Source organism: Mercenaria mercenaria, chromosome 1, assembly GCF_021730395.1.
Source record: "Mercenaria mercenaria strain notata chromosome 1, MADL_Memer_1, whole genome shotgun sequence".
Classification (NCBI taxonomy): domain Eukaryota; kingdom Metazoa; phylum Mollusca; class Bivalvia; order Venerida; family Veneridae; genus Mercenaria; species Mercenaria mercenaria.
In genome coordinates, this window is record NC_069361.1 from 116,154,124 (window position 1) to 116,178,864 (window position 24,741).

A 24,741-nucleotide genomic window follows, 5' to 3' on the forward strand; every position below is an offset into this window, starting at 1 on the left:
TGTCAAAGGTCACTCCCAGGTATTTTGCCTCGTCTGCTTCAATCAGCGAAGTATTTCCCATCTTGATTTTACCCACCCTCTTCTTTGACGACAGGGAGAATAGTGTGGTGGACGATTTCCTGTATTGATCGATACACACCAATCTTCAGCCCAAGCTGAAAGCTTGTTGATGGCTTCTTGCATCCTGTATGTGACTGTAGTGGCATGTTCTTCCTTACACCATAACACCAGATCGTCAGCGTAGAGAGCAGCCTTAACGACTTTCGGTAGTTCAGATACCAGATCATTGATGAAAAGCAAGAAGAGTGTAGGGGATAAAACTCCGCCTTGTGGGACACCATGACGCAACAGGAACTTCCTACTGCTGGCATGTTCTAAACTGACTCTTGCTCTCCTGTTGTGGAGGAACGACTTAATCCGCCTCAGCATGTGACCTCCTACTCCAGTCCTCATCAGCTTGACGAGGAGTCCATCAGTCCAGACTTTGTCAAACGCCCTCTGCAGATCAATCCATGCTGTAAGCACGACTTACTGCTCTTGGAAGGCGTCCTCTATCTCTTGCGATAGATAAGTGGTCTGGTCCTCAGTAGAGCGGAATTGTCTGAAGCCAGCTTGTTGCGTTGCGGATAGGTTGTAAATCTCCATGTACCACTTCAGGCGTGCATTCACAATCCTCTCCATGGTCTTTCCAACACAGCTGGTTAGGCTGATTGGGCGATAGCATGCAGCCTTCTTTGGATCCTTCCCTTTCTTGTGGATGGGGATCATGACTACCTCTTTCCATATCTGTGGAAGCAGTCCTTGTGTCCAGCTGTAATTGTAAATTTCCAGGAGTTTGCAAATTGCTTCTGTGCCTAGATGGGTCAGCTTTTCGTTTGAGACTCCATCTGTCCAGGAGACTTCTTTGTCTTCAACTGCTTAAGAGCTGTCTGTAGCTCATGCACTTTAAGACTCTGCTTCATGCATTCTTGTGTCACTTGGCTTGTCTGCCTTTCCATTTGCTCTCTCCGGGCTTCCCTTTGCCGTTCCCTGTTGATGGGGATGTTGGAAACATCTTTGTAGTTAGAGGTAAAAGTGTTTGCCGCTTGTTTACCCGTCAACAGTTTACCATTCTCTTCTAAAGTTACTGAGCCTCTTCCTGTTTCTTCATAGTTCAGCTGGCTCGTCAATCTCCACAGCTTTTGGCCATCTCGCTCTATGTTGAGCGAGGCTCTTTTGTTTCTCCAGCTCTTCCTCTGTGCTTCCCGTTTGTGCCTGAGGAATTTGGCCTTGGCTTGCTGTAGAGAGAGGTTACTTTCTTGTGAGGGATTGTTTTCTGCTTCTCCCTGGCTTCTGATAACTTTGCCTGTAGATTCTCCAACTCATCACTCCAGTAGGGCTTATAGTCCTTTCTTGCTCCCCTTGGAATGGCGCTGTAAGCAGCCTTAAGTATATTTGTGTTTAAGTCTTTGACAACCCAGTTGATGTCTCTACTTTCCACTCTGATGTCTTTACAGAGCTCATCACTCAGACTTTGGTAAAAGATCCACCTGGCCTTCTTGTAGTTCCATCTGGGGATGTTAGGTGAAGTAGAGGCTATACGGTCCATAGTAAGTTGGACTGGGCGATAATCGCTACCTCCTAGTTGTTCATTGACTTCCCGCTTGACATGTCCATGTATGTCATCAGTACATAAAGCAAGATCAGCGGTTGATGTTGTTCGCCAGCTTCTGGAGTAATAAGTTGGTGGATCATCTGGCGTGTTGATGAGGTTTAGCTTGTTATCATCTTGCCAGGTCTCCACTTCCTCTCCACGTTTATCCAGGTGGTCATATCCCCAGCTTTGTGAGTGACTGTTAAACTCTCCTACAATGATGAACCTGGTTTCATCAGTTGTAACTTTGTCAAGGGACAGAGCTTTGTCACTTGGAGAGTATATGTTCACAAGTTTCAAACTGAACTCGTTCTTTCTGAGGGTCAGAACTTGGAACTCGGAGTCATCCATGTGCGTGTTGGTCTGGACAGCGCTGATGTTGTTCCTGACCAATGTCATGATGCCTCCTTTTCGTCTGCCAATTCTGTCACAGCGAAAACACTGGTATCCTCTGACTTTGAAGGATTTTTCTGGCTGTAGGTGAGTTTCCTGAATGCAACAGACATTGATGTCTTTCTCATGGAGAATATGCTCAAGTTCAGCTTTCTTGTTGAAGACGCCCTCCGCATTCCAATGCATCAGCCTGAAAGGTTGACGCGGATTGGTTCTTCTCCTTGGTATGTTCCTCCCTCTTCTCTTTGCATGTTGTGGATTGAAGGAGGGACCCCCAGTAGCTGTGGGTGGACTCAGTCGAGGCTCAGGGCCCGGCACTGAATCCCCCTGGAGGGACCTCAAAGATTCAGCACCACATTGTTGAATACCGGATGGCTGTGTAGTCATAGCGATATTGCATGGTGCTGTGGTTCGTTAAGAGAGTGTCAATGGCCCAGCATCTCTGTCTTCAACTCTCTTGGTTTCTTTCGGGGTTACCTCACCCTTAGTTCCGAGTTAAAACCATTTTCTGGGAACACAGGAGCTATTTGTCCCATAGCTGGGGGTCTGTTCATATACATCAGGGCGTGTTCACACACCGGTGGGCCTGGCATACCACATTTCTGGGGGCAGACCTCATCCGAGTCCCCTGCAGTTCTGCCTGAGGCCGCAAGGTGCTCAGTTACCGTGTGGCGCCAACTCGGAGGCACTGCAAAAGGGCTTGTCTGCAGAGAGGCTATGTACTGGCAGGGAAGACTTACGCACTCGGCTCCTTTTTCACCAGAAGGTTTGCCAGCGGTGGAGGCTGAAAGCGGAAGGTGACAAGCACACAACACACAGTACACCACACTTGACGCATCAGCAGACTAATGCCACACTCCCTAGATAATAATGTTGCTTTTTTACCTTTTTTGAAATTATAAAAGAGATATCTGAAAAAAAAATCATAAGTTGTAGGCCTACTTATTCCTATCACACGCTAACATAAGGATGTAACAACCGGGCTTCAAAGAGTTTCTTGTTGTCAGCTCCGATACAGAATTTGTTTTTCACGACGTCAAATTTTTAGCATACCGTTCTCCAGGTACTTATATTGAATGGTTTTGATTTTTCAGACTGAACTTGTAATTCAATCTCAAATTTGAAAATCAGTGGTAAAATGGACCGGTATGACAACACTGAACTGTCTGAGTACCCCTCGACCTTACGACTATCCAAGGATTGGTTTCAGGGACAATATAAAAACGCATGTTAATAACACTTTAAAATTTCATCCAAATGTTGAAGACAACTTGAAGCTTATTTGAACTTTTCTTCAGTTTCTTTCGTTGTAAAAATGTATTTAGAAAATAAATGATTTGTCCGCCTTTGCAAACAAGACCAACACAGATGTTAATTAACAGGACTAGAAAAACGTAACACTATTTAAACGGAATTGACAAAATGTGAAACATATATCAAGCAGATGTATGGTATGACCAGTATTGTTTGATATCCTCATCACAAAATCATTATTTCGGTGATTTCACAACGTATTGAGAATGACTTTTACCAATAAGAAGTAAAAATAGGTTTGTATTAAAGGTATGTCATAGTTTGCTATTTGTGGTATTTCGTTGTAAAACTGTCGGCGTTATGGACAAAGTTGTTCGGAAATGTCTCAAAATATGTTTCCAGGAATCCTCTTGTGCGTGCGCATGCGCCACTGTCTCTCCACCCCATAGCATTAGTGCACGACCTGGAACACATGCAGAAATTACAAAACAACATAAAGTACCAGTAGTGTTTTATGTAGTGATTAGTTACCGGTTTCTATTTCAGAGACGAGAGAAGAATGACTGTATGTGTTTATTACCTTTTATCAGATTTTCTGAAAGAAAACAACAGTTTGGGCCTATAGTTATCTCCCTACTGAAGCTAACGTTGACAAGTTGAGGGATTAACAACTTTTAGTACATTTATACATCGTTAAAAGTTTCAGTTGTTAGATTTCCTGAGCACATAAATGTATGTAAATTCGAATAAAATCTATCAAAAGATCTTTTGGAAACACAACTAAGCAACATAAAAGCAGTCATCTCGGATTGACTGAGTGATGAGAGGTAATGAAGTATGCAATACCCTTCAATTCCCTTTGCACAGGCTTAATTGGAATCTTGAATGTTTTCAATGATCCCAAAGGACCAGAAAATATAACAACACTATTAAACTTCTAAACGTCACACTTTCCACTAAAATTACAAAGCATAGCCGAATGTTCGTCTTAATGAAATCTAGGTCTGACAGTTTGGATATTTTGCCAACAGTGACAAGAACTTTGTCAGCACAGCGATGCCGGGTCTTCAATACCCTCATTTTATTTTGTAGCTTACACGTTTGTTACTGACTAGTTTTAAGCTTTATGTAATATTTCTAGTGGACATTACTCAGACTCTTTAAAATGTAGCAGATTAGGGACTAAACAAACTTTTTCAGACTGTGCAAAATCACAGTCAACCTCGGTTGTATTCACATGTGGAAATTTAAGATCTTTTGCATTCCCTAATTGATGGTTCCGGAGTTCACGAGATATGTCACTAAAAATGCATTTGCTTAAATTAGCCGCTCCATGAGAAAACAAGGATGGTGCATTTGCGACCAGCATGGATCCAGACCAGCCTGTGCATCCGCGCAGTCTGGTAAGGATCCGTGCTGTTCGCTTTCAAAGCCTATTGCAATTAGAGAAACAGTTAACGAACAGCATGGATCCTGACCAGTTTGCGCGAATGCGCAGGCTGGTCTGGATCCATGCTGGTCGCAAATGCACTATGTTTTTTTTTCTTATGGTGCGGCTCAATATTCCCTGAAGCGTGAATAATCAACAAATCACCCTTCAACCACTGCACTCATGTAGGTCTGAAGTCAAGAAGGTTTTGAAAGACTTCTTCATTCAATTCAAAATAGATACATACCATGATCCCCACCCACTCCTCTGTTATGTTTGACAGATGACCTAGCGAACGAAGCATATGGCGGTTCAATCAGGTGCCCTGCACCAGGATACACGAGTAATTCACAGAGATGTTTTCTCTTTTCAGGGTAACATTTAAACAAGTTAGGAAGAAATTTTGTCTTTAAGGTCATATCATCCGTACCGCTTATAAGTAACACATGAACGTCTCGTTCCCAAATCTAGAATTACAAAAATAGTAACATGTTATGTTATTCGCATTATAAATAAATATAATAAATGAACAAATACGAAGTAATACTTTTGAAAATTGCTTTACATGAGCATACGTAGTTATCCATTATTGAAGACAGACAATTACAACAATATCGTACCTATATTAATCATGGAAACCTTTTTGCCAACTTTCTTGAAACATTAGGTCGACTGAATATTTTTACTCCTTATTTTCAAAACATACAATTTTTGTCCCCCGCCTTTTTCAATGAAAACAAGAGCTCGTAAAACAAGAAATACCCCTTGCCCCCACCCTGCACTTGATGCATTCAGTAATTGCGCAAGGGACAGAAATTATTTGGTCAATGTGAACAAAAATTCTACTGTTCTTGGTCAAAGAGACCTTGACCTTTGATCTACTGACCTCAAAATTAATGGGGGTTATCAACTGGTCATGATCAACCTCCCTTTTAAGTTTCTTATCCTAGGCCTAAGCGTTCTCAAGTTATCGTCCGGAAACGATTTTTCTGTTTCAGGTCCCTGTGTCCTTGACCTTTGGTCTACTGATCTCAAAATCAATAGGGGTCATCTGCTGGTTATGACCAACCACTCTATCAACTTTTATGATCCTAAGCCCAAGCGTTCTTGAGTTATCATCCGGATACGGTGTAACTGCTCTGGGTCACTGTGACCTTGACCTTTGACCTACTGATTTCAAAATCAATAGGGGTCATCTGCTGGTTATGACCAACTACTCTGTCAACTTTCATGATCCTAAGCCCAAGCGTTATGGAGTTATCATCCGGAAACGGATTGGTATGATTGGTCTACATATAATCAGGCCCGTAGGTAGCCGTGTATTTTCAAAATGGGGGGCACACATTATAAAAAGCAGCCGACTGATAAAGAAAAGTAGGGGACTAGCTAGGGGGGTTCCAGGGGCATGCTCCCCCTGAAAATTTTGAAATTCAGCGCTTCATTTCCTGCATTCTGGGGCTTTTTGGGAGCATTTAAGAACACTTTTACCACTGCAATTTTATATACAATATACTCCATGTTTTGACATTTTCAAATGAATACAGTATTAGTATAGTATAAAACCCCTCACCATTTTCTCGGGCTTGAGCCCGACAAAGAAACGCTTTTCTAAGGCTTTTTTTATCATTTTTACATATTTTCTGTTTTGATTTGACATTAATAAGTTTAACAATACAATTATAAAACTGCATGTCTGGTGACAGGTCACAGCTAAAATGGACTCGCTGTCAAAAAAATAATTAATTGCTAAGATAATTACCATAATCGGTCAAATTGTTGGTGGGTGGGGTATTATAATACAAGGGTCAACCATCGGGGTCAAGTTGCGTCCACTATACCGACAGACAGACCGACCGACATCTGCAAAACAATATTCCTCTGCTTCTTCGAAGGGGTCATAAAAAGGGGGACATAAAAATAGGCTACATCCTTCCGTCCTTCCTTCCGTCCGTCACACTTCGTGTCTGGTCCATAACTCTGCCATCCATGAAGGGATTTTGAAATAACTTGGCATAAATGTTCACCATAATGAGACGACGTGTCATGCGCAAGACCCAGACCTCTAACTCCAAGGTCAAGGTCACACTTAGGGGTCAAAATTTAACAAGGTCTGGAACTGTTTCGTGCCCGGTCCATGACTCTGTCATCCATGAAGGGATTTTGAAATAACTTGGCACAAATATTCACCATAACGAGATGACGTGTTGCGTAAGATTTAGACCGCTCACTCTAAGGTCAAGGTCACATTAAGAGGTCAAAGGCCAGACACAAGAATGACTTTGTCCGAAGCATTTCTTCTTCGTGCATGGAGGGATTTTGATGTCACTTGGCACAATTGTTCACTATCATGAGACGGAGTGTCATGCGGAAGAGCCTGGTCCCTAATTTAGAATTACTTTCTTTTGTTGTTACTGTAAGTAGCTTATATTGTAACTTATTATTACTGGCCATCGGGAAAAATCGAGACCACTTTTCTGGAGTGCAACATGCATGATACATACAATTTTTAGGTGTATTTTGACCTATATCTACCTGGTAAGGATTTTTGTGTGGATTCAGATTTTTTTTAAGATAAACTTCCCTTTGTTGTTCCTATATACTTTTTTGATATTTTTAAACCAAAACTGAACAAATATTAATACACATGTAATGTTGCTATTTTTATATTTCTGCCCTGATGACTTTATATGCATATTTCATATACAATCACCAGGGGCTGGCAGACATATAAAATATATATATATTGAAACTATTTTATAACTGACCGCAGAGAAAAATCAAGACCACTTTTATGTGGTACAACATAGATGTTACTTTCAAATTTTGGGTGTATTTTAAAGTATCTTTTCATGGTAAGAAGTTTATTGTGGACTTACTTCCCTTTGTTGCTACTGTAAATAGCTTATTCTTGGAACTTTTTAACCTGGCTGTTAGAATTGGATATGTCATTGTTTTTGTGTACTGTCTACCAAACTTATACAGAATACGATCTAATAAGTATCACGCAAAGGCAGCTTAGGGGTTCCATATGGTATCCTGGCACTTGTTATTTTTGTTCATGCCAAGATGCTGTATTGGCATGCAGTATGTTTTGTGAAAAATGTCTTTAGGCGGAGGACGTTGGTAACTCTGTTACAAAGTCTTGTTTGTTTAAAAAGAAGGAAGAAATAATTACTGGTTTATGCTTTAAGTATCTATACCGGAAGATAATTTTCTATATCACAGTCCATGCTGTTCCGAGAGTCAATTCCTTCTTCAGTTTCAGTGTAATCATTTTTGTTGAAACTGAAATATAATATAACAACAGATTCATAAAATACAAGAAATTCATAGATAATAAAAGCACCACCTAGCGGACCTAACGACGCCCCTTCGCTAGCGGAAAGGGCTATAGATAAAAACTGCGGAAGGAAAAAAGTCACAATTCTCGGTGCAAATGCAACAAAATCTAAAAGTAAAAGAAAGTAAATCTTGCTTATTTGAATTAGAAGTCAATTTGGTGTTTTATGATTTGATTGTTTGTTATGGGCCGGTCACACTACATCGTATAGCGTTAACGGGCTCACGTTTAGAAACATTGCGGCAGAAAAGTATCCGGTGACGAAAGGCATCCCCTGCTGCTGCTCGGTGCTCTCGCGATCGGAGTATGGGGCGCATAAAACGGACAAAACACACAATGACCGCAAGATCAACGAACATATACAGGACGAACAACGTTCAATTAATGGACATTACCGTACTAGTAACGGACTTGTACCGCCTAAAACGTAAGCGCAACGCATGAGAAACTGAGAAAACGTTCTTCGAACGTTTGACGGATGTACTGTCAGTTATCGTCCGTTGAACATACGTTACATCTGTTACATGTCCGGTAGTAGTCCGGTCGTGAATCAGGTCCACCGGACAAGAACAGATGCAAACCGGACAAGTACAGAATAAGGAACGCACGAGTAACGAACAAAACGTATACCATCGCATTGCTACCGTACATCTAACGGACAACTTTGTCCGGTGGTGTACGCTCCAAATTTTGAACATGCTCAAAACCTTCCACCGGATGGAACGAACATCGCCGGACAAGGAGCGCAGGTGCCGCACGAGAAACGAAAAAGAAACGCATGCGAACAGACACGAACGGATCACAGGCACCAGTATCGGACCTGGGACAAAAATATGTTTGTTTTCATCCTAAATGAGTTAAAAATGAAAAATATGTAGTGAAATATGAGCCTGTTCAAAATATACATATGTCTACTGAAGGCCAGAATCTCGAGAATCGAGCCTGCGAGCAATGGGTTCACTTCCCGTGCCGTTATGAAATAAATTCTCTAGACAATTAAACAAGCTACCTATCACCATTTCACGTGTACATTTAGCTACAAAATGAGACCGACCCCAAGTCTCTAGCCCTACCCATTCATGAAATATCTATCAGAAAACGAGTGCCTTTCTGCTGAAAGTTCCAGGTAGACAGAAATGTTGCACAACGAAACGGTACGAAATCACGGACTAAAATATGTTTGTCAGCCAAGCAAGGGTCAAATTCAATAAAAAATACTAAATAGTATAAATAAATACATAAACTAGGGCCGCTCACAATCGTCAGTAGCATCTCAAACACGCGATATTGGCGTTTCAAATTTTTCCACGGTCTTTCAATAAAATGCTACGCCATTGAACAGAATTCGTAAGGTATTTTTAAACGCAATTTCTGATTGGTTAATAGCGACACACCTCCGACAGAACCGCATCGTTTCGCACAAAATTACTCTGATATTATCGTATCCGTTTCAATGGCGGATAATACAAATGAAAGAGCGACGGAAAATAAAAAAGTAAATATCGCGTGTAGCAGATGATACTGACGGTGGTGAGTGGCCATAATTTGCATATTTAGTAATACTTGTTATTAATGTCAAATGAATTTGACCCTTGCTAGGCCGACAAACATCTTTTAGTCCGTGATTTCGTACCGTTCCGTTGTGCCACATTTCTATCTACCTGGAACTTTCAACAGATAGGCACTCGTTTTCTGATAGATATTTCATGAACGGGTAGGGCTAGAGACTTGGGGTCGGTCTCATTTTGTAGCTTAATGTACACGTGAAATATTGATAGGTAGTTTGTTTAATTGTCTAAAGAATTTATTTCACAACGGCCCGGGAAGTGAACCCATTGCTCGCAGGCTCGATTCTCGAGATTCTGGCCTTCAGTAGACATATGTATATTTTGAAGGGGGCTCATATTTCACTACATATTTTTCATTTTTAACTCATTTAGGATGAAAACGAACATATTTTTGTCCCAGGTCCGATACTGGTGCCTGTGGAACGGACTGGAAATTTTGTTATACTTTGGACGTCCGTTGACGCTATACGGTATAGTGTGACTGATCCATTAGATTTTAAGGTGGAATGCGCCTAATTTGAAGTTGCTGGGTTCCGTTTCGAAATTTTGTTTAATATAAAATTCAGCATATTCCGCATAGAATGCGTATTTTACTTTTTTGATATCTCTGTAACTTTTTTCTCTACAAACCTTCAAACACGACTATTTACGTCCATTTTTGATGAACCATTATTTCACGTCCGTCAGACTGTTTTCTTAAATCGTTCTGTTCAGTCAACAAGTATCGATTTGCTTGTTTCTCACCATATTTTCATTTAAAAATGTCTTTGAAATGGTGTATAATTTGTGGAGATCATTTTAAGGTTGAAGTCGATATTTACGTTAAAGTGACGTCAGAGCGACAAATATGACGTTTAGTTTTGAATAAAAAGTTTGCGTTAATCTTATCTTATGTAAACCCCAAACGATAGAATTTGACAAAAAAACTAACATGATCATGAAAACTTTTTTTCCGTCGATTGAAGGAATAAAATTATGGAGTCACCGAGTTCGTTCTCGCGTAAAATTACGTTACGTTACGCTACCCCTACACCCCCCACCCCTCCCCCAAAAATAGCGCAATTGAGTAGTTATTCATGTATCTCCTCCTTTTAGGATAAACTCAACTATTTTATTTTTCCTAGTAAAATTAAATCAAAATAGCCTTTAAAACTCTGTTACAATAGCGAAATGATATCTGTGTAGAACTCAGATTTTAATATTTAGATTATATTTGATATATGAGAATGCGACAAAATCAACACCCCGTTACCCTTTGCGCTGAATTACATTACTCTACTCCTACCCCAGATAAAAAAGTGCGTAATTCAATGGAGTTTCTGATTCTCGTGATCAAGACAAACGCATCTTTAACCTATTTAAGTAGAATTTAATCAAAAGAGGCCTTTACAACTATTAATGATTTCATTCAACGTTACAAGTGAAATTATAAACAGTATTATGTATGGAATATGTTTCTATTATGTGTCTATGAATACAAGGATAACATTTGTACACACATCTCCGGAGAGCTAAAACCTCTTTGCAAAGGATGGTGTTTCTATCTAGCCAAGTTGCTAAATAAATTAACCTTTTCAGAGCAACAGCCTCCGTAGCTGTTTTCCCGCGGTTATTCAGGAGGATTCACTTTATTCGAAATCGGGGTGTCCCACTACTCTCCAAACAGTCGAAATATTTCCAAAAACGTAAAATTTGTAATAAAGTTAGATAAAATAATGTTTACTCGAACATGGTGTTATAATTACCTAAAGGCTTTCTAAATTTTAAAAAGTTGTATTAGCACTTTTTTCCCGAGTTATGTTAAAATGAATATTTCTCATTTTCACCTACGTTTTACTTTTTTCGTACTGTGCTTCTGTTTACCCCAGTATTATTTTCTGAAGACTGATCGTTGTTCGGATCTGCTTCATTAAGAATGCACCTATATTAACTAATAAGATATTTATGGCATATATATATAATGTAGGCCTATATTTGTTTGCCTCAGTTCTATTAGCTGCATGTGATGGAATTATGTACCGGTACTTCTTAAAATTAAAAGGCTGTGATAATTCAAATAAAGGATTTTCACTATATTCTGTCGGTTTTTTTAAATTTATTTTTGTAAATGTTAACAATGTAATGTGCATCGACACATGAATTTTCATGTATTATTATTAACTTGCGAGATAAATATTAGAAACATAAGAAATACGAGTAAAGAAAACATTCCATGACATAAAAAAGAAAGATTTTTTTTGTTGTTGTTGTTGTTGTTTTTTGGTTTAGCTCTGTTTTTCTACGTTACTGCGGGCAGTCAACCTAAGCAGTGTTCCTGGATTCTGTATTCTCAACAAATAACTTCTATCTTCACCACATAAATCAGAGGTGGAGGACGAATGATTTCGGGCACGTGCCTTCTATCATATCGGCATGCCCTACCCGAGGACCGAACTCGCGATCCATGCGCTCCTACTGAGCTAAGCGGATGGGTTTAAAGAAAGAAAAAGAAAGAAAGCAGCGGTTGTGACTGACACTCGCTGTAACTCAATGAAACCTCCCTTATATCATGAATACTGAACTTGTAGAAGTTATGATTTATTCCAAGTAGCGTCTGTGGTATAAAATTTCAAAATAATGAAAAATTAACTCTGACCCGCAAAACAAAATTCCGCCATCAAATTATGCGAACGTATGCGTGGAGCGGGTAATTAACCGGGCAAGCCCATGGCAACTTATCTTATGGTCAGATGTTACTAGGGTGGTGAAGTAAGAAACGAAATAGTAAAAATGTAAGACCTTGGGATGTGCGTGTGTGCGTACTAAGGGAAGGTTAGGGTAAACAAGACACAAACAACCTTTACTCCCTTGGAGGGGCGGTTGAGTCAAGGGTCATACGTCTGAAATCTCAACCTTTAGAATATTTGATTCTGTTGTATAATATTGATCAATGATATTTTACAATAATGATGCTTTCTGTTTGCGTTTCAAGTGTGAAAACTCCGAACAATATACACAATTGCATATGCAAATATTCTTCATGTTAGCAGTGTTTTACAACGGAAAACGTGTTTATTGGTACTTTGAGTAAGAAAAATTTGAAAAAAATAAGCTTTATCATATATAAAGTATATTTAAAGCGACTTTCAAAAATAACATGATCAGTATTTTAAGCAAAGTTGTCGTATTGGCGTATGTTATACATTCTGCATTCAAACCATTTCTCTATGAAGTCTCAATGAAGTCGCCAATTTTACAGTTATAAGGACCTCTTTTGAAAGAAAAGCTCTCTTTCTCACGTTCCTTGATTCATTTCACGCCTGTAGTGAACAACTGATGAATCAGAATGTAAAATACTAAGATTTGAAAAGAGATATATCAGAAAAACAGCCAAACTAAGCTTGTTATTTGGGGGTAGGGGTAGCATAACGTAATTTTACGAGAAAATGAATTCGGTGACCCCATAATTGTTTTCCTTCAATCGACAGAAAATAAAGTTTTCATGATCATGTTAGTTTTTTGTCAAAGTCTATCGTTTGGGTTTTACATGAGACAAGATTAACGCAAACTTTTATTCATAACTAAACGTACTAAACGCCAAGACTAAGCTGACCCGACCCAGGGAGCCGTGAAAATTGCTCCAATGGTGTCATTGGACTCAGTGAAGGTAATGCTTGGGTTTTCAGGACCGTCTTGACTGCTCTGACAAGTTCATATTTTGAGAATATTACAGGAATTTGACCTATGACCTTGGCCCCTAGCCGACCGGGTTCGAACCTGACGTGGCCTCTTTTCTCTAGATACTGACTTGTCCTTTGCAACAAGGTATCATTTATTAAAATCGGACATCAGGTTATGAAGATATGGCTTCTCAGACAAGGACCACCCCTCTATTTAATATATGAAGAAGTATGCATATTTTCACGAAAACTGATACATTTTGACGAAACCGTCGGCGGTAAAATTATACAAGTTACATATCCGTTTGACAATGTTGAATTTATATATAAAGTTATTACATTAAAATATCTTGTGTTGGAAATTCTACAAATATTGAAGTTATAAAACACGGACATTTCCGTACGGAAAAGTCGAAAATATTTTACCTTTTCACCGGTAGACGGGCGACATGCGATACGACATTAATAAAATGTCGCTTCGTATTGTCGAGTGTCACTTCGCGTGTCGTGTATCGTTTGTAATCGTCGCGCGTCGACCCTCACCCAAACCCGCGAGCATCGTTTGAGATTATCGCATGTCGTTTGATAATGTCGCCGTCGCGTTTGCAGGGTCGACACACGACAACGCGAAGTGACATCGCGACGTTACGAAGTGACATAGCGACAATGCGATATGACGCTCGACAACGCGAAGTGACATCACGATATATCGTGCTTTTGAAAGGCGACATTTCAAAGTGGATATCGCGACATTGTCGTTTGGGATTGTCGCCGTCGTTTGCGATTGTCGGGTGTCACTTTGTAATGTCGCTATGTCACTTCGCGTTGTCGTGTGTCGACCCCACAAACGCGACGGCGACATTATAAATGGCCCCAACAGGATTCCGTATATCAGAGATGTAATCCTTACAAATACATTGTACCAGAAAACATTCACATTGGGGATTTCTTAACAGAAATATGCAGAATAAGTTTGGATGTGACGGGACAGCGACAGTCAGATTTGTGTTATCACGCTGTCCCAAAACGTTCTGCTTTATGACAACAAATCATAACTTTTACCAGCAATTAACTTATACACAGTAATTAATACAGTACATATAATAAATTAATAGTACATGTACATTGTATATTGATGGCCAGACTAGGGGTGTAAAGATACGCTTAGTCTCAATACAATACATATCGGGATACAGATGCAATGATACGGTACTTATTGCGATACACATTGAGTATCGTAAGAATACGCATTCATGTGACAAAATTTAAAAAAAAAATGATGTTCCTTCTCTTGGAAAGTACTTGAAATTTTGCTTTAAAGTTAAAGAAACTGTAATAAATGATACATTTGTTTAGTTGCTATCTTCAACAGTGATTGTATGGAAGTTTTCATTCAATGTCTCTACTTTTCACTGTATCGTTGCTGTATCATAAAACAGACCTATGATACGATACTCGTATCGCCAGACTATATATATAAATAATGTATCGTGATACAGTGAATTTCGATATATCGTTACCTCCTTAGCCCGGACCTCTAGACCTTAATGTTTTTATTGTGTGAAGTTGTGCATTTCCGTTTTGCTAAATGAACATGTACTATGATCCATAAGACGTAACGTGATGAAAAACAAAAAAAAACTTAAAATATCGTAAAAAAAAAGTTTAAAGGTAAAATTGCGCATGTTATACTAAGCTAATACTTATAGATACCTGGATACCAGCTGTTAGTTACTCTAGTTGGTGGGAAATTTTATTTAAAAAAAAATGATATTAAATCAGACGATAAATAAAACAGTAGGTTTTTAGTCCCCTACAGGTGGAACACCGGAATGGATTACACGAATGACGTCCACCCATCTGTCTGTCCGTCTGCAAATCTGGCTCCTGCAATAACTCAAAAATATTCAAGCTAGGTTCATAAAACTTGGTATGTAAATACAGCCTATTAGAGCGCAGTAAATAGATTATGCATGTACCTGACTTATGCTTATAGGTCAAAGGTCAATGTCACTATTAAAGGTCAAGTAAAAATTGTTTCTGCTGATGGATTATCTAGTGCTACACAAAAATGTTCCCCATGATTAGACAATGTGTCAATGCATGATCTATGCTTGTCGGTTAAAGGTCAAGGTCACTGTTCAAGGTCAAGTAAAAATCTGTTTCTGCTACATTAATTGCATTAAAGGATTTTTTAGTACTACACAGAAATGTTCCCCATGATTATGCTATATGTCGCGCAGATGACCCATATTGTTGTCGGCCATAGGTCAAAGTCACTATTGAAAGTCAAGTAAAAAAAAATTTCACCGGTATGGGACTTATGTATTGCCTATGCAATACTCGGTCACTTGTTCATACAGACCTGGTGTCTCAAGTGTTTTATTTCAGGCATTTTTCATCAACTAAAAAGCTTTGTTTCTTTTAATCTCTTGTTAAATGATATTATCGCTATATCAGATGCGCATATTATCTTCATATTCTGGTCGGATGATTTTTCAAAGTTATTGTCCTGTGATTACATAACATAGTATACAAAAGTTCCATTTCCTGGAATTCATCAATATTTTATCGGAAGATTTACTCCCAAGAGGAAATGTGCATATTTCTTCATGTTCCAGTCAGATGATTTTTCACTGACTTATTGCCCTTTGGTTATTCAACTTAGTTTACTATAGTACCATTTCTTGTCCAGAGTATTCCTCAGCAACCACTGGCTGGAATTTATAGTAACTTCATATAGGAAGCTTCACTGCCAAGAGGAAATGTGCGTTCAAGTCAGATGATTCACTGAGTTATTGCCCTTTGATTATTCAAATTTAGTACACTATAGTACCTTTTTTGTCCTGAGTGGCTGGAATCCATAGAAACAGTGTTCATCGGAAGTTGTATATTATCTTCATGTTCCGGTCAGATGATTATCACTGAGTTACTGCCCTTTGATTGTTCAACTTTAATGAACTATAGCGCCATTCCAATTAGGATATTTCTTGGCAACAAGAGGTGGTGCGCATTTTATCTTCATGTTATGGTGGGATGATCTTCCAATGAGGTTTTAATATTTTATTATTTAACATGAGTATTTTTTAAAACTATATGTGCCCGGTCAGTGAATTCCACTTTTTAGCTCACCAGAGCACGAAGTGCTCAAGGTAAGCTATCGTGACCAGTCATTGTCCGGCGGCGTCCGTCGTGCGACATGCGTCATCCGTCAACATTTGCCTTGTTAACACTCTAGAGGCCACATTTGTAACCCAATCTTTATGAAACTTTGTCAGAATGTTTGTCTTGAAGATCTCTTGGTAAAGTTTGAAACTGGGTCATGTATGGTCAAAAACTAGGTCAGTAGGCCAGATCAAAGGAACATCTTGTAAACACTAGAGTCCACAGTTTAAGTTGAAAATTCATGAGAATTGGTTAAAGTGTTTGTCTTGATGTCCTCTAGGTCAAGTTCGAATCTGGGTCATGTGGGATCAAAAACTAGGTCACCCGGTCAAATCAAAAGAAAAGCTTGTTAACAATCTAGAGGCCACAGTTGTAATCCAATCTTTATGAATCTTGGTCAGAATGTTTGTATGGATGATCATTAGGTCAAGTTCGAATCTGGGTAATGTGTGGTAAAAAACTAGGTCACTCGGTCAAATCAAAGGAAAAGCTTGTTACAACTGTAGAGGCCACAGTTGTAACCCGATCTTTATGAAACTTGGTCAGAATGTTTGTCTGGTTAATACTCTTGAGGCCACAGTTGTAACCCGATCTTCATGAAACTTAGTCAGAATGTTTGTCTTGATGATCTCTAGGTCAAGTTTGAAACTGGGTTATGTGAGGTCAAAAACTAGGTCAGTAGGCCAGATCAACTCTGATGAGTGATATAGGGCCATCATGGTCCTCTTGTTTACTTTAATATGCAATAATCTTATTTTGGTGAGTATGCATTTGGTTTACCATTATTTTCTTGTTATTCTATGCCTTTTATTCTCGGTAAAAAAGGAAAAAGACAATCAAACGGACATGAACTCATCTTTTAGACGTATGTAACATTGCATTAAGTTGATATTCATGCGGATACTTTCATCGGTCAATGGCTTTTTATCGTTTTGCTAACATGCAGATTAGAATAAAAATTTTGTCTAGTCAAATACGGAATATATAATGGATCCAATACAGTAATATATTGGACAGTCACGTGATACAAATGTGATTCGCTGAGAAAAATATGTATTGAATGATATGTGTATATTCTAGATGCAAATTTATTATTAAAATTCAAAATCTCACCGTTTTGAGAAAGAGATATTCTAAAAAATAATCTTCCGTTATATTTTAGTTCTCCACTAGCTTGTCTTCTATTTAAGCCCGCCGCATTCAGCACTTTTAGTGCTTTGATTGTCCATAATTTGAGGTACGTGTTTTCGTGTTGTCTTGTTTTCGCCCGCCAACACGCCAATACGAAATGGCAGTATTCAGCCACCTTATCATATAGACATAAAATGATACCTGTGTTTTGTGTCTAAGTTTATTTATAGCCGTCATCGGTTGCTTGTAAGGGCGACTCCTCAAGAAGAGAGTGTTAGTCATTTTAGGTTTTGGAGGGTAGTGTAAGATAGAGAATATTCCTAAGTTTAAGACGAGTCCTCTGACTCTTTAAAGTGCAAGACGTGAAACATCAAACAAAAGCTATCTCATCAACTAAAACTTTCTGTTCTTCTGCCTACATTGTTAATATTTAAATCAGTTCGCAAATGAAATTTTTCGATAAGATAGTGCATTCCTGACATCCATACTGGAAGACTTGGGGACAGGATTCTTAAAGCATTTACCAAGAATATATGACTGAATAGCAAAAAGTGCAGATCATGATCAGACTGCACAGCAGAATCATGTGTCCTGGATGATATGGGTTAAAATATACTCTAAAAATGAATTCATAAATAACGCTGACACATCATTTTGTAGAAGTTTCTGTATCAAAGAACAGTGCTTGGAAATTAAGAATTTATTGTACATTGTGTATCTATATTATACCAGATTTAGATAGTATGGAAGCGTCCTGGTGCCAGCAGAGAGATTTAAATTTGTCTTTCGTACGACTTACTATCTCCTACGTAGGACTTAGTATCTCCTACGTAGTACTTAGTATCTCCTACGTAGGATTTAAATTTGTCTTTCGTACGACTTAGTATCTCCTACGTAGGACTTAGTATCTCCTACGTAGGACTTAGTATCTCCTACGTAGGACATAGTATCTCCTACGTAGGACTTAGTATCTCCTACGTAGGACTTAATATCTCCTACGTAGGACATAGTATCTCCTACGTAGGACTTAGTATCTCCTACGTGGTACTTAATATCTCCTATGTAGGACATAGTATCTCCTACGTAGGACTTAGTAACTCATACGTTAGGGTTCCTATTTTGCGGCGCTGCAACGTTCTGTGGTCCTACTTGCGTTTCCGGTACAAAGGAAGCAAAATTTATCTTCTTACCACGTTTGTAGAAACATTTATCTTTCGTGATTGTGTACTTGTGATCTTATATCTTAGAAAATGGACGTGGTATGCATGATACCATCCATCGTTTCGATATTGGCACTTTATGTTGAAATATTTCAGTTTCAGGGTGTGTGTTTTTTTTTTGTATATCAATTAAGACGCTGAGATATGTCTTCTTCTTTTCTTTTTAAATAAATAAAATTCAACATATCATCTCGCGCTAAAGCACACGTATTTTTCTTGATTCACTGGTCCAAGTACCTTTGGTATTTTGTAGTGTTATGTATCACCATCTTCAACATTAACTCTTACCCGGCTAAATTTCTAAAATGGATTGGTCCATCATTTAATTTGGGCTGTACCACTTGTTTATCAAAGGGGTGTTCACTGGAAATTTACTGACTGAAAAGCGAAATGTGCAGACCATAATCAGACTGCACGGACGAGCAGGCTGATCTTGGTCTGCACTGGTCGCAAAGGCAGAATCAATTGCCACCAGCAGGCTAATGGTTAAAGTTCTTATCACAATATTTCACGTGGTACATATGAAAAAGTTACATACATTGATTCTCCTATGTTTTCTCCCCTGTACGTCATTGGCATTACAGTTAAGAATGGAGCACCATTGATCGACACCACTGATTTTATCTGGAAGTATAACACATTCCTCAACATGTTTCCATCATGATCATGGAAGTGAAAAACAACATTGCATAATTTTGGTATAACATAAGTGTAATTAAGTTTTCACGTTTATGTTGGTCCGTAATAGGTAAAGAAAGAAGACACTTTGATGTCTAAATGTGAGAAAAGGAATATTTATTTGTTTCTTTCCACATTGAATTTATTAAATTCATCGAGTACAATTGATAAAATACGATTCTTGTAGTAACTTTAATGATTTAAATGTTTAATATAATAGGAAATCCCATTGTTACGGAAATCCTGCGGAAATCCCAGATTATTGAACATCCTCACTGTCAAGTACAGTCATCTAAAAACATGCTCTAGTTAACGTATACATTTTATGTATGGTGTATTTCATAAACTAAGACTTTTTATAGATCTTATTTTAAATAACAGTAGCATTTGCACATTGATATAAACTATTACAAAAAAATCAAATTCCTTTTTTATATATATAATGTAACTCAGTTATTGGCGTACAATTAACTGTAGAGTTTTTTGGACTCGCTGTTTATTCAAATGATGACTTACCTTATTGCTGTAATATGCCATCTGCAGAGCGATTTCACCACCCTTTGATACCCCTATAATACCTAAATTGTTCCCGTCAACATGGGGGTGAGCTGATAACCAGTCAACGGTTTCCTTTAAAAATAAGATAGATAGGTGATCTTTCATATATTATTTCGTCATCAAATGCAAAACAAATGTCGAATGTGTTATTGTTATATCTGCACTAAAGCCGACAGACTGTTTCTGTCACATACACTATAGTAACTGAATTTAAGTAGCCTATACATTATAGCATCGCTTTAAATGCTAAATAAACATCAGGAGAGACAGATTTGTCATTCTACTTATTTAACGCATGGTACACTGGGCATTTTGTTAATTTAATAAAAATAAAAAAGTGAAAACCACAGACATAAACGAAAATGTTGCAGGCTCTGTTTGATTGCGCCTGTTCATGGACGGTAGTGGGGATGCAAGCTACCGTCCACGCCCACTAGCCCCGGGGTGAGCAGAACTCAACATTTAGGATATCATTTAGAGACATCCGCAGATGTATTCATACGGCGGTGCACATGGAACCCTTCAATGATGCACAGAGTGTAATTCCATGTAAAGCGGCGTATGGTCCCTAGATAAAATAATGACTCTGCCCTAAACGAGAAAACAACGGACAGAACTTAATAACCTGGAATTTAGAGAGGGAATCTGTGGTAACGGTTACTACATATCACAGAAAAAGGCAGCATAAAACTTGAAATAAAAGTTCATTATGATATCATCCGACTTTCCGATATTGGCTAAATAGGTCTCATACGATAAATGCTTGTTATGGGTCATGTTTTAACTTCAAACTTAACAAATCTATTTTAGAATTTAAAAGTACTTATACCTGATAAAACATACAATATACAAATATCTTAGAATAATAACAACGTGATATGCCACCTACCATAAAATATTCCAATTCAAGTTCACTTAAATCCTTCGCCAAGTCGTCGTATAAGAAGTATGGCAAATGAATAGCTGCGAACCCTCTGGAAGCTAACAGGGCTGCTCTGTATTCTACACATCCCCCAGTCATGCCAAATAGATCGATGATACCAGGAAAAGGACCTCTACCTACATCATAACGCATGTTTTTTTCGTGTCATAACATCTGCAGTATAAGGGATTGGTTGGTTTGGACGAGCCCGTTAGTGCGAAGATACCAACATATCCCGAGGGATTCTGCTGATGTTATAACATGGAACAAACATGCTTGTAAACACTTTTCTAGAATCAAAAATGTAAAAATCTACAAAATGAATATTCTGTCCACCAACGTCATTAAATGATCATGTAATGCGCGGTAATGTCCGCTGACGTCGTTCATTTCGGAATTATCCGTTAGAGGGCCGTAAAACGTATATGCTCAGACACGAAAATGTGTGTTTAAAGCGCGAGGGAGTCTTTCTGTTAACACACGCTTCCTCTCCTTTCATAATGCCCCCAGAAAACGACAAAAAAACAGCATTTTAATGCTAGAACAACATACTAACCCTTACTATGCTGAATTGCTATAATGAACGTGTCCATCTTTCAATTTGGAAAGTATTATTAACTGTTAAAAGGGTTCCTTACAAAAAAGATACTGACAGAATGACAAACTGTGCAGATCTTGATCAAACTGCACGGATGTGCAGTCTGATCAAGATCTGCACTGTTCGCTATTCAGTCAGTATCTTTTGGTAAGAACCTCTTTTAGCAGTTAATGGTACTGTCCAAATTGAAAGATGGACAAGTTCGTCATAGAAATTTAGCACGGTAAGGTTACATACACAAAAACGGTATTACCACTATATCGGAAACTAGAAATTGAGACTAAGGAGTTTGTTTATATAAATGTTCTAGAAAATTATTCAAGAAAATAAATAGAACAGAAACTACTAGTTATCATTCATTAGACCGATCAAGACAAGTATACTCACCTGGCGGCAGAAATAATGTGCCTCTTATTCGACCACTTCGGACTGGAATTTTTTGAACACCTCTGGCCATGTACCATCTTCTCATTGTCTTTTGCAACATCGGCTTTACATTGCTGTTGTATGTTTGTTCAAATGTTAATTGACCAGGGAATACTGTTAATTCAGTGAGTAATGCTGACGATGCATTCCTTTTGACTAGTTTAAGACCTTGTGGCATACTGGGAGAACTGCGAATGCTCCAAAACAAGCCCATAGACGAAACACCTAGACACCAAGGCAAAGAAAACACAAATGTATTTGTATTACTTAAAATCAGACATATTACTTTGAGAAATATATCCGGCTCTGCCAAAAATTTCTAACTCACCATTTGCTTCTGTTTGAAATGGCATCATTTAAGTATATATTTCAAACTAAGAATTTGAAATAGCAATATATCATACGAAGGAATTATAATATCGTTAAGCAAGACAGTGCAACCAGTTAACTATATTTGATGAACACATAAAAGTAATTTTTATGTAAGAGTAAATTATCGAAAGAAAATATCGTGCCAGTGAACATGACAGTACAATTTCTTGACGTCACATAGTTTAAATGCTTAATACCATTTTAGCTAAAAGAAACGCATCATACTATCTCAAGAAAACAGCAACTTCGTGTGTGTATATATGTGTTTGGCAAAACATCAAATCCGACTAATCCTCCACAGACTACTTTTATTTATTGTTCCGTTCCATAGAGGGATTTACACTTTGCGCGATCCTTAGCAACGGTAGTAAAATTTCGGCCATGCGCACTTTACGTTGGGCAAAAAAGACATGACCGCACAAGATAAACTACGTTAAAGTTATATCACATTTCAGTATATTGAGATATTTTAACTAATGCGCATTATAACTGATAAGTAGGGATTCATAATGAACAGGAAATAAACTATTTTTCAGCAAAACTGATCTTGCATCTCGACAAATTTATGTTAAAGAAAAATGAGAAATTAATATTTTTCATCAATTTAAAAAGCTTATGTGTGTATGGACATTTCTTAATATGATCTGAAGAATTACAATCTGTCGCAATTAGCTTACAACATCTCGACAAATTTAGGTTAAAGAAAAATGAGAATATAATATTTTTTCATCAATTTAAAAGCTTATATCTGTATGGACATTTCTTAATATGATCTGACAGAATTACAACCTGTCGCAATTAGCTTACATGATAATGTCATTAAAAATGGAACTTTGAAATTAAAGGTTAATCAAGAGAAGATGAAGTATGGATCTTAAAAATTCAAAAGCTTAAAGTTTTCAACGGGATTACAGATTTATTCCAACTGATGTACCACTACTCCATCCCTACACACAAACATAAAAAGTCCCGCAGTCCCTCATGCTAAATTGAACAAAAACAGACACAATCCCTCCTTTGATTTTATATCAAATTATACCCAAATTAGAATCAATTCATTTCGTATTCAAATAGATAATTATTATTTTTTAAATTGTTACTTTTTTGTTTCTATTGATTTCTTTAAAATTAATTTCAAAGTTTTTATTTAACATTATAAAAGTGGTGGAGTGGTGACCGCGGCAGTTGAATTAAAGATAGAGGGGCGGGTAGCGAGTAGGGGTGTTAACACTCGCATTCTTTATCTATTGTTAAACCATGGTCTATTTTTAATCTATTTTTTGCGGAATTCAAGTTTATTCTCATTATTCTATTAATTGAAGGCTAATGATTTCTGCGCACGGTACAGTTCTGTTTATATTCAGAATATGAAAATATTTTATCCCCGTTTTAGTATTCAAGTCCTATTCCGAGACATTTGCTCTTTGTTCTTTTTGCCACACGTAAAGAGCGCATGCGCACTGAAATCCGGATTAATAATATCAGGACAACCTATAGTATTATAAATCCGTCTATACCGGAATGCATTTGATTTGATGCATTGATGAAACTTTTGTATTTGTGTTATTTAAGTTTGACTTGAATGTACGTTTAAACTAACAGTGAATATTAGGAACACAAATCAAAACACACAGATGAACAGACTAGTGTTAGGGAGGGTGTTCAAAACTATCACATAATCAACTATAGCTTTTACATAATCATTTTAGTTCAAAAGAAAATTGCCGTGCCAATAACAGCAGTTCAATGAAATGTTACCTTTGTACGTTCCACATGTCGATGGCTGTTCTGAAATATCAACTGTACCGTTGTCGTCTGCTACAAAACTTCCACTTCCGGCAAAGACTTGGTCTTTCTCAACGACCTCCGCTCTGACAGTCACGTGTTGATTTTTCTGTAGACCTTTAATAATGATTTTGATCACTTCATCCACAAGCGGATCCTCTTTATCAACAGTTATAAAGGCAGACATTTCACAAATTTATTATAAAATACTTTATTAAAACACGGTTAGGCGAGAAAATTGCATAACTATATTATCCGTAATGGTAGTAGAAAACGCAAGTGACGACTAGTCAAACTGACAAAATGTATAAATTATCTTAAATAGCTGATAAATACACATGTGCACCGTACTTTGAGCTGATCATGACATATATGGTAGGATAACATATGATTATTGCTTGCTTACGATACTGTATCCTCGTGTACAGTCGAGTTAAAATAACGACATTGCATTATCTTATGCATGTATCAGGGGCGTCGGAAGTGGGGCCGCAGGGGCCGCGACCGCGGCCCCAATAATTTGCCCAAAAACGATTTTTTGTAAATTCATAAGTTGGAGTCGCAGGTCCGCGGACCCAATATTTTGTATAGTATATTAAATTTTGCTTCG

At 37.9% G+C, this 24,741-nt stretch overlaps 1 protein-coding gene across 1 annotated transcript; it reads right to left on the bottom strand.

Annotated features, from left to right (window-relative positions):
• Positions 1-2,891: 2,891 nt before the first annotated feature.
• Positions 2,892-24,500, bottom strand: LOC123526113 (acyl-coenzyme A thioesterase 1-like). Its single transcript, XM_045305133.2, has 8 exons — positions 24,105-24,500; positions 21,936-22,199; positions 20,918-21,087; positions 19,987-20,100; positions 19,331-19,416; positions 7,910-7,994; positions 4,957-5,176; positions 2,892-3,743 (listed from the first exon to the last, which is right to left on the bottom strand). The coding sequence occupies exons 1-8, from the start codon at positions 24,316-24,318 to the stop codon at positions 3,595-3,597; spliced, it is 1,302 nt and encodes a 433-aa protein (XP_045161068.2). The 5' UTR covers positions 24,319-24,500; the 3' UTR covers positions 2,892-3,594.
• Positions 24,501-24,741: the final 241 nt, after the last annotated feature.

Bases quoted from the DNA above. Each gene is read 5' to 3' on its own strand.
- LOC123526113 (XM_045305133.2), bottom strand. From the start codon at position 24,318: ATGTCTGCCTTTATAACTGTTGATAAAGAGGATCCGCTTGTGGATGAA. The intron at 22,200-24,104 runs GTAACATTTCAT...CTTGGTGTCTAG, and splicing joins GACATGTGGAACGTACAAAG to GTGTTTCGTCTATGGGCTTG. The intron at 3,744-4,956 runs GTATGTATCTAT...CATGTGTTCCAG, and splicing joins AGGAGTGGGTGGGGATCATG to GTCGTGCACTAATGCTATGG.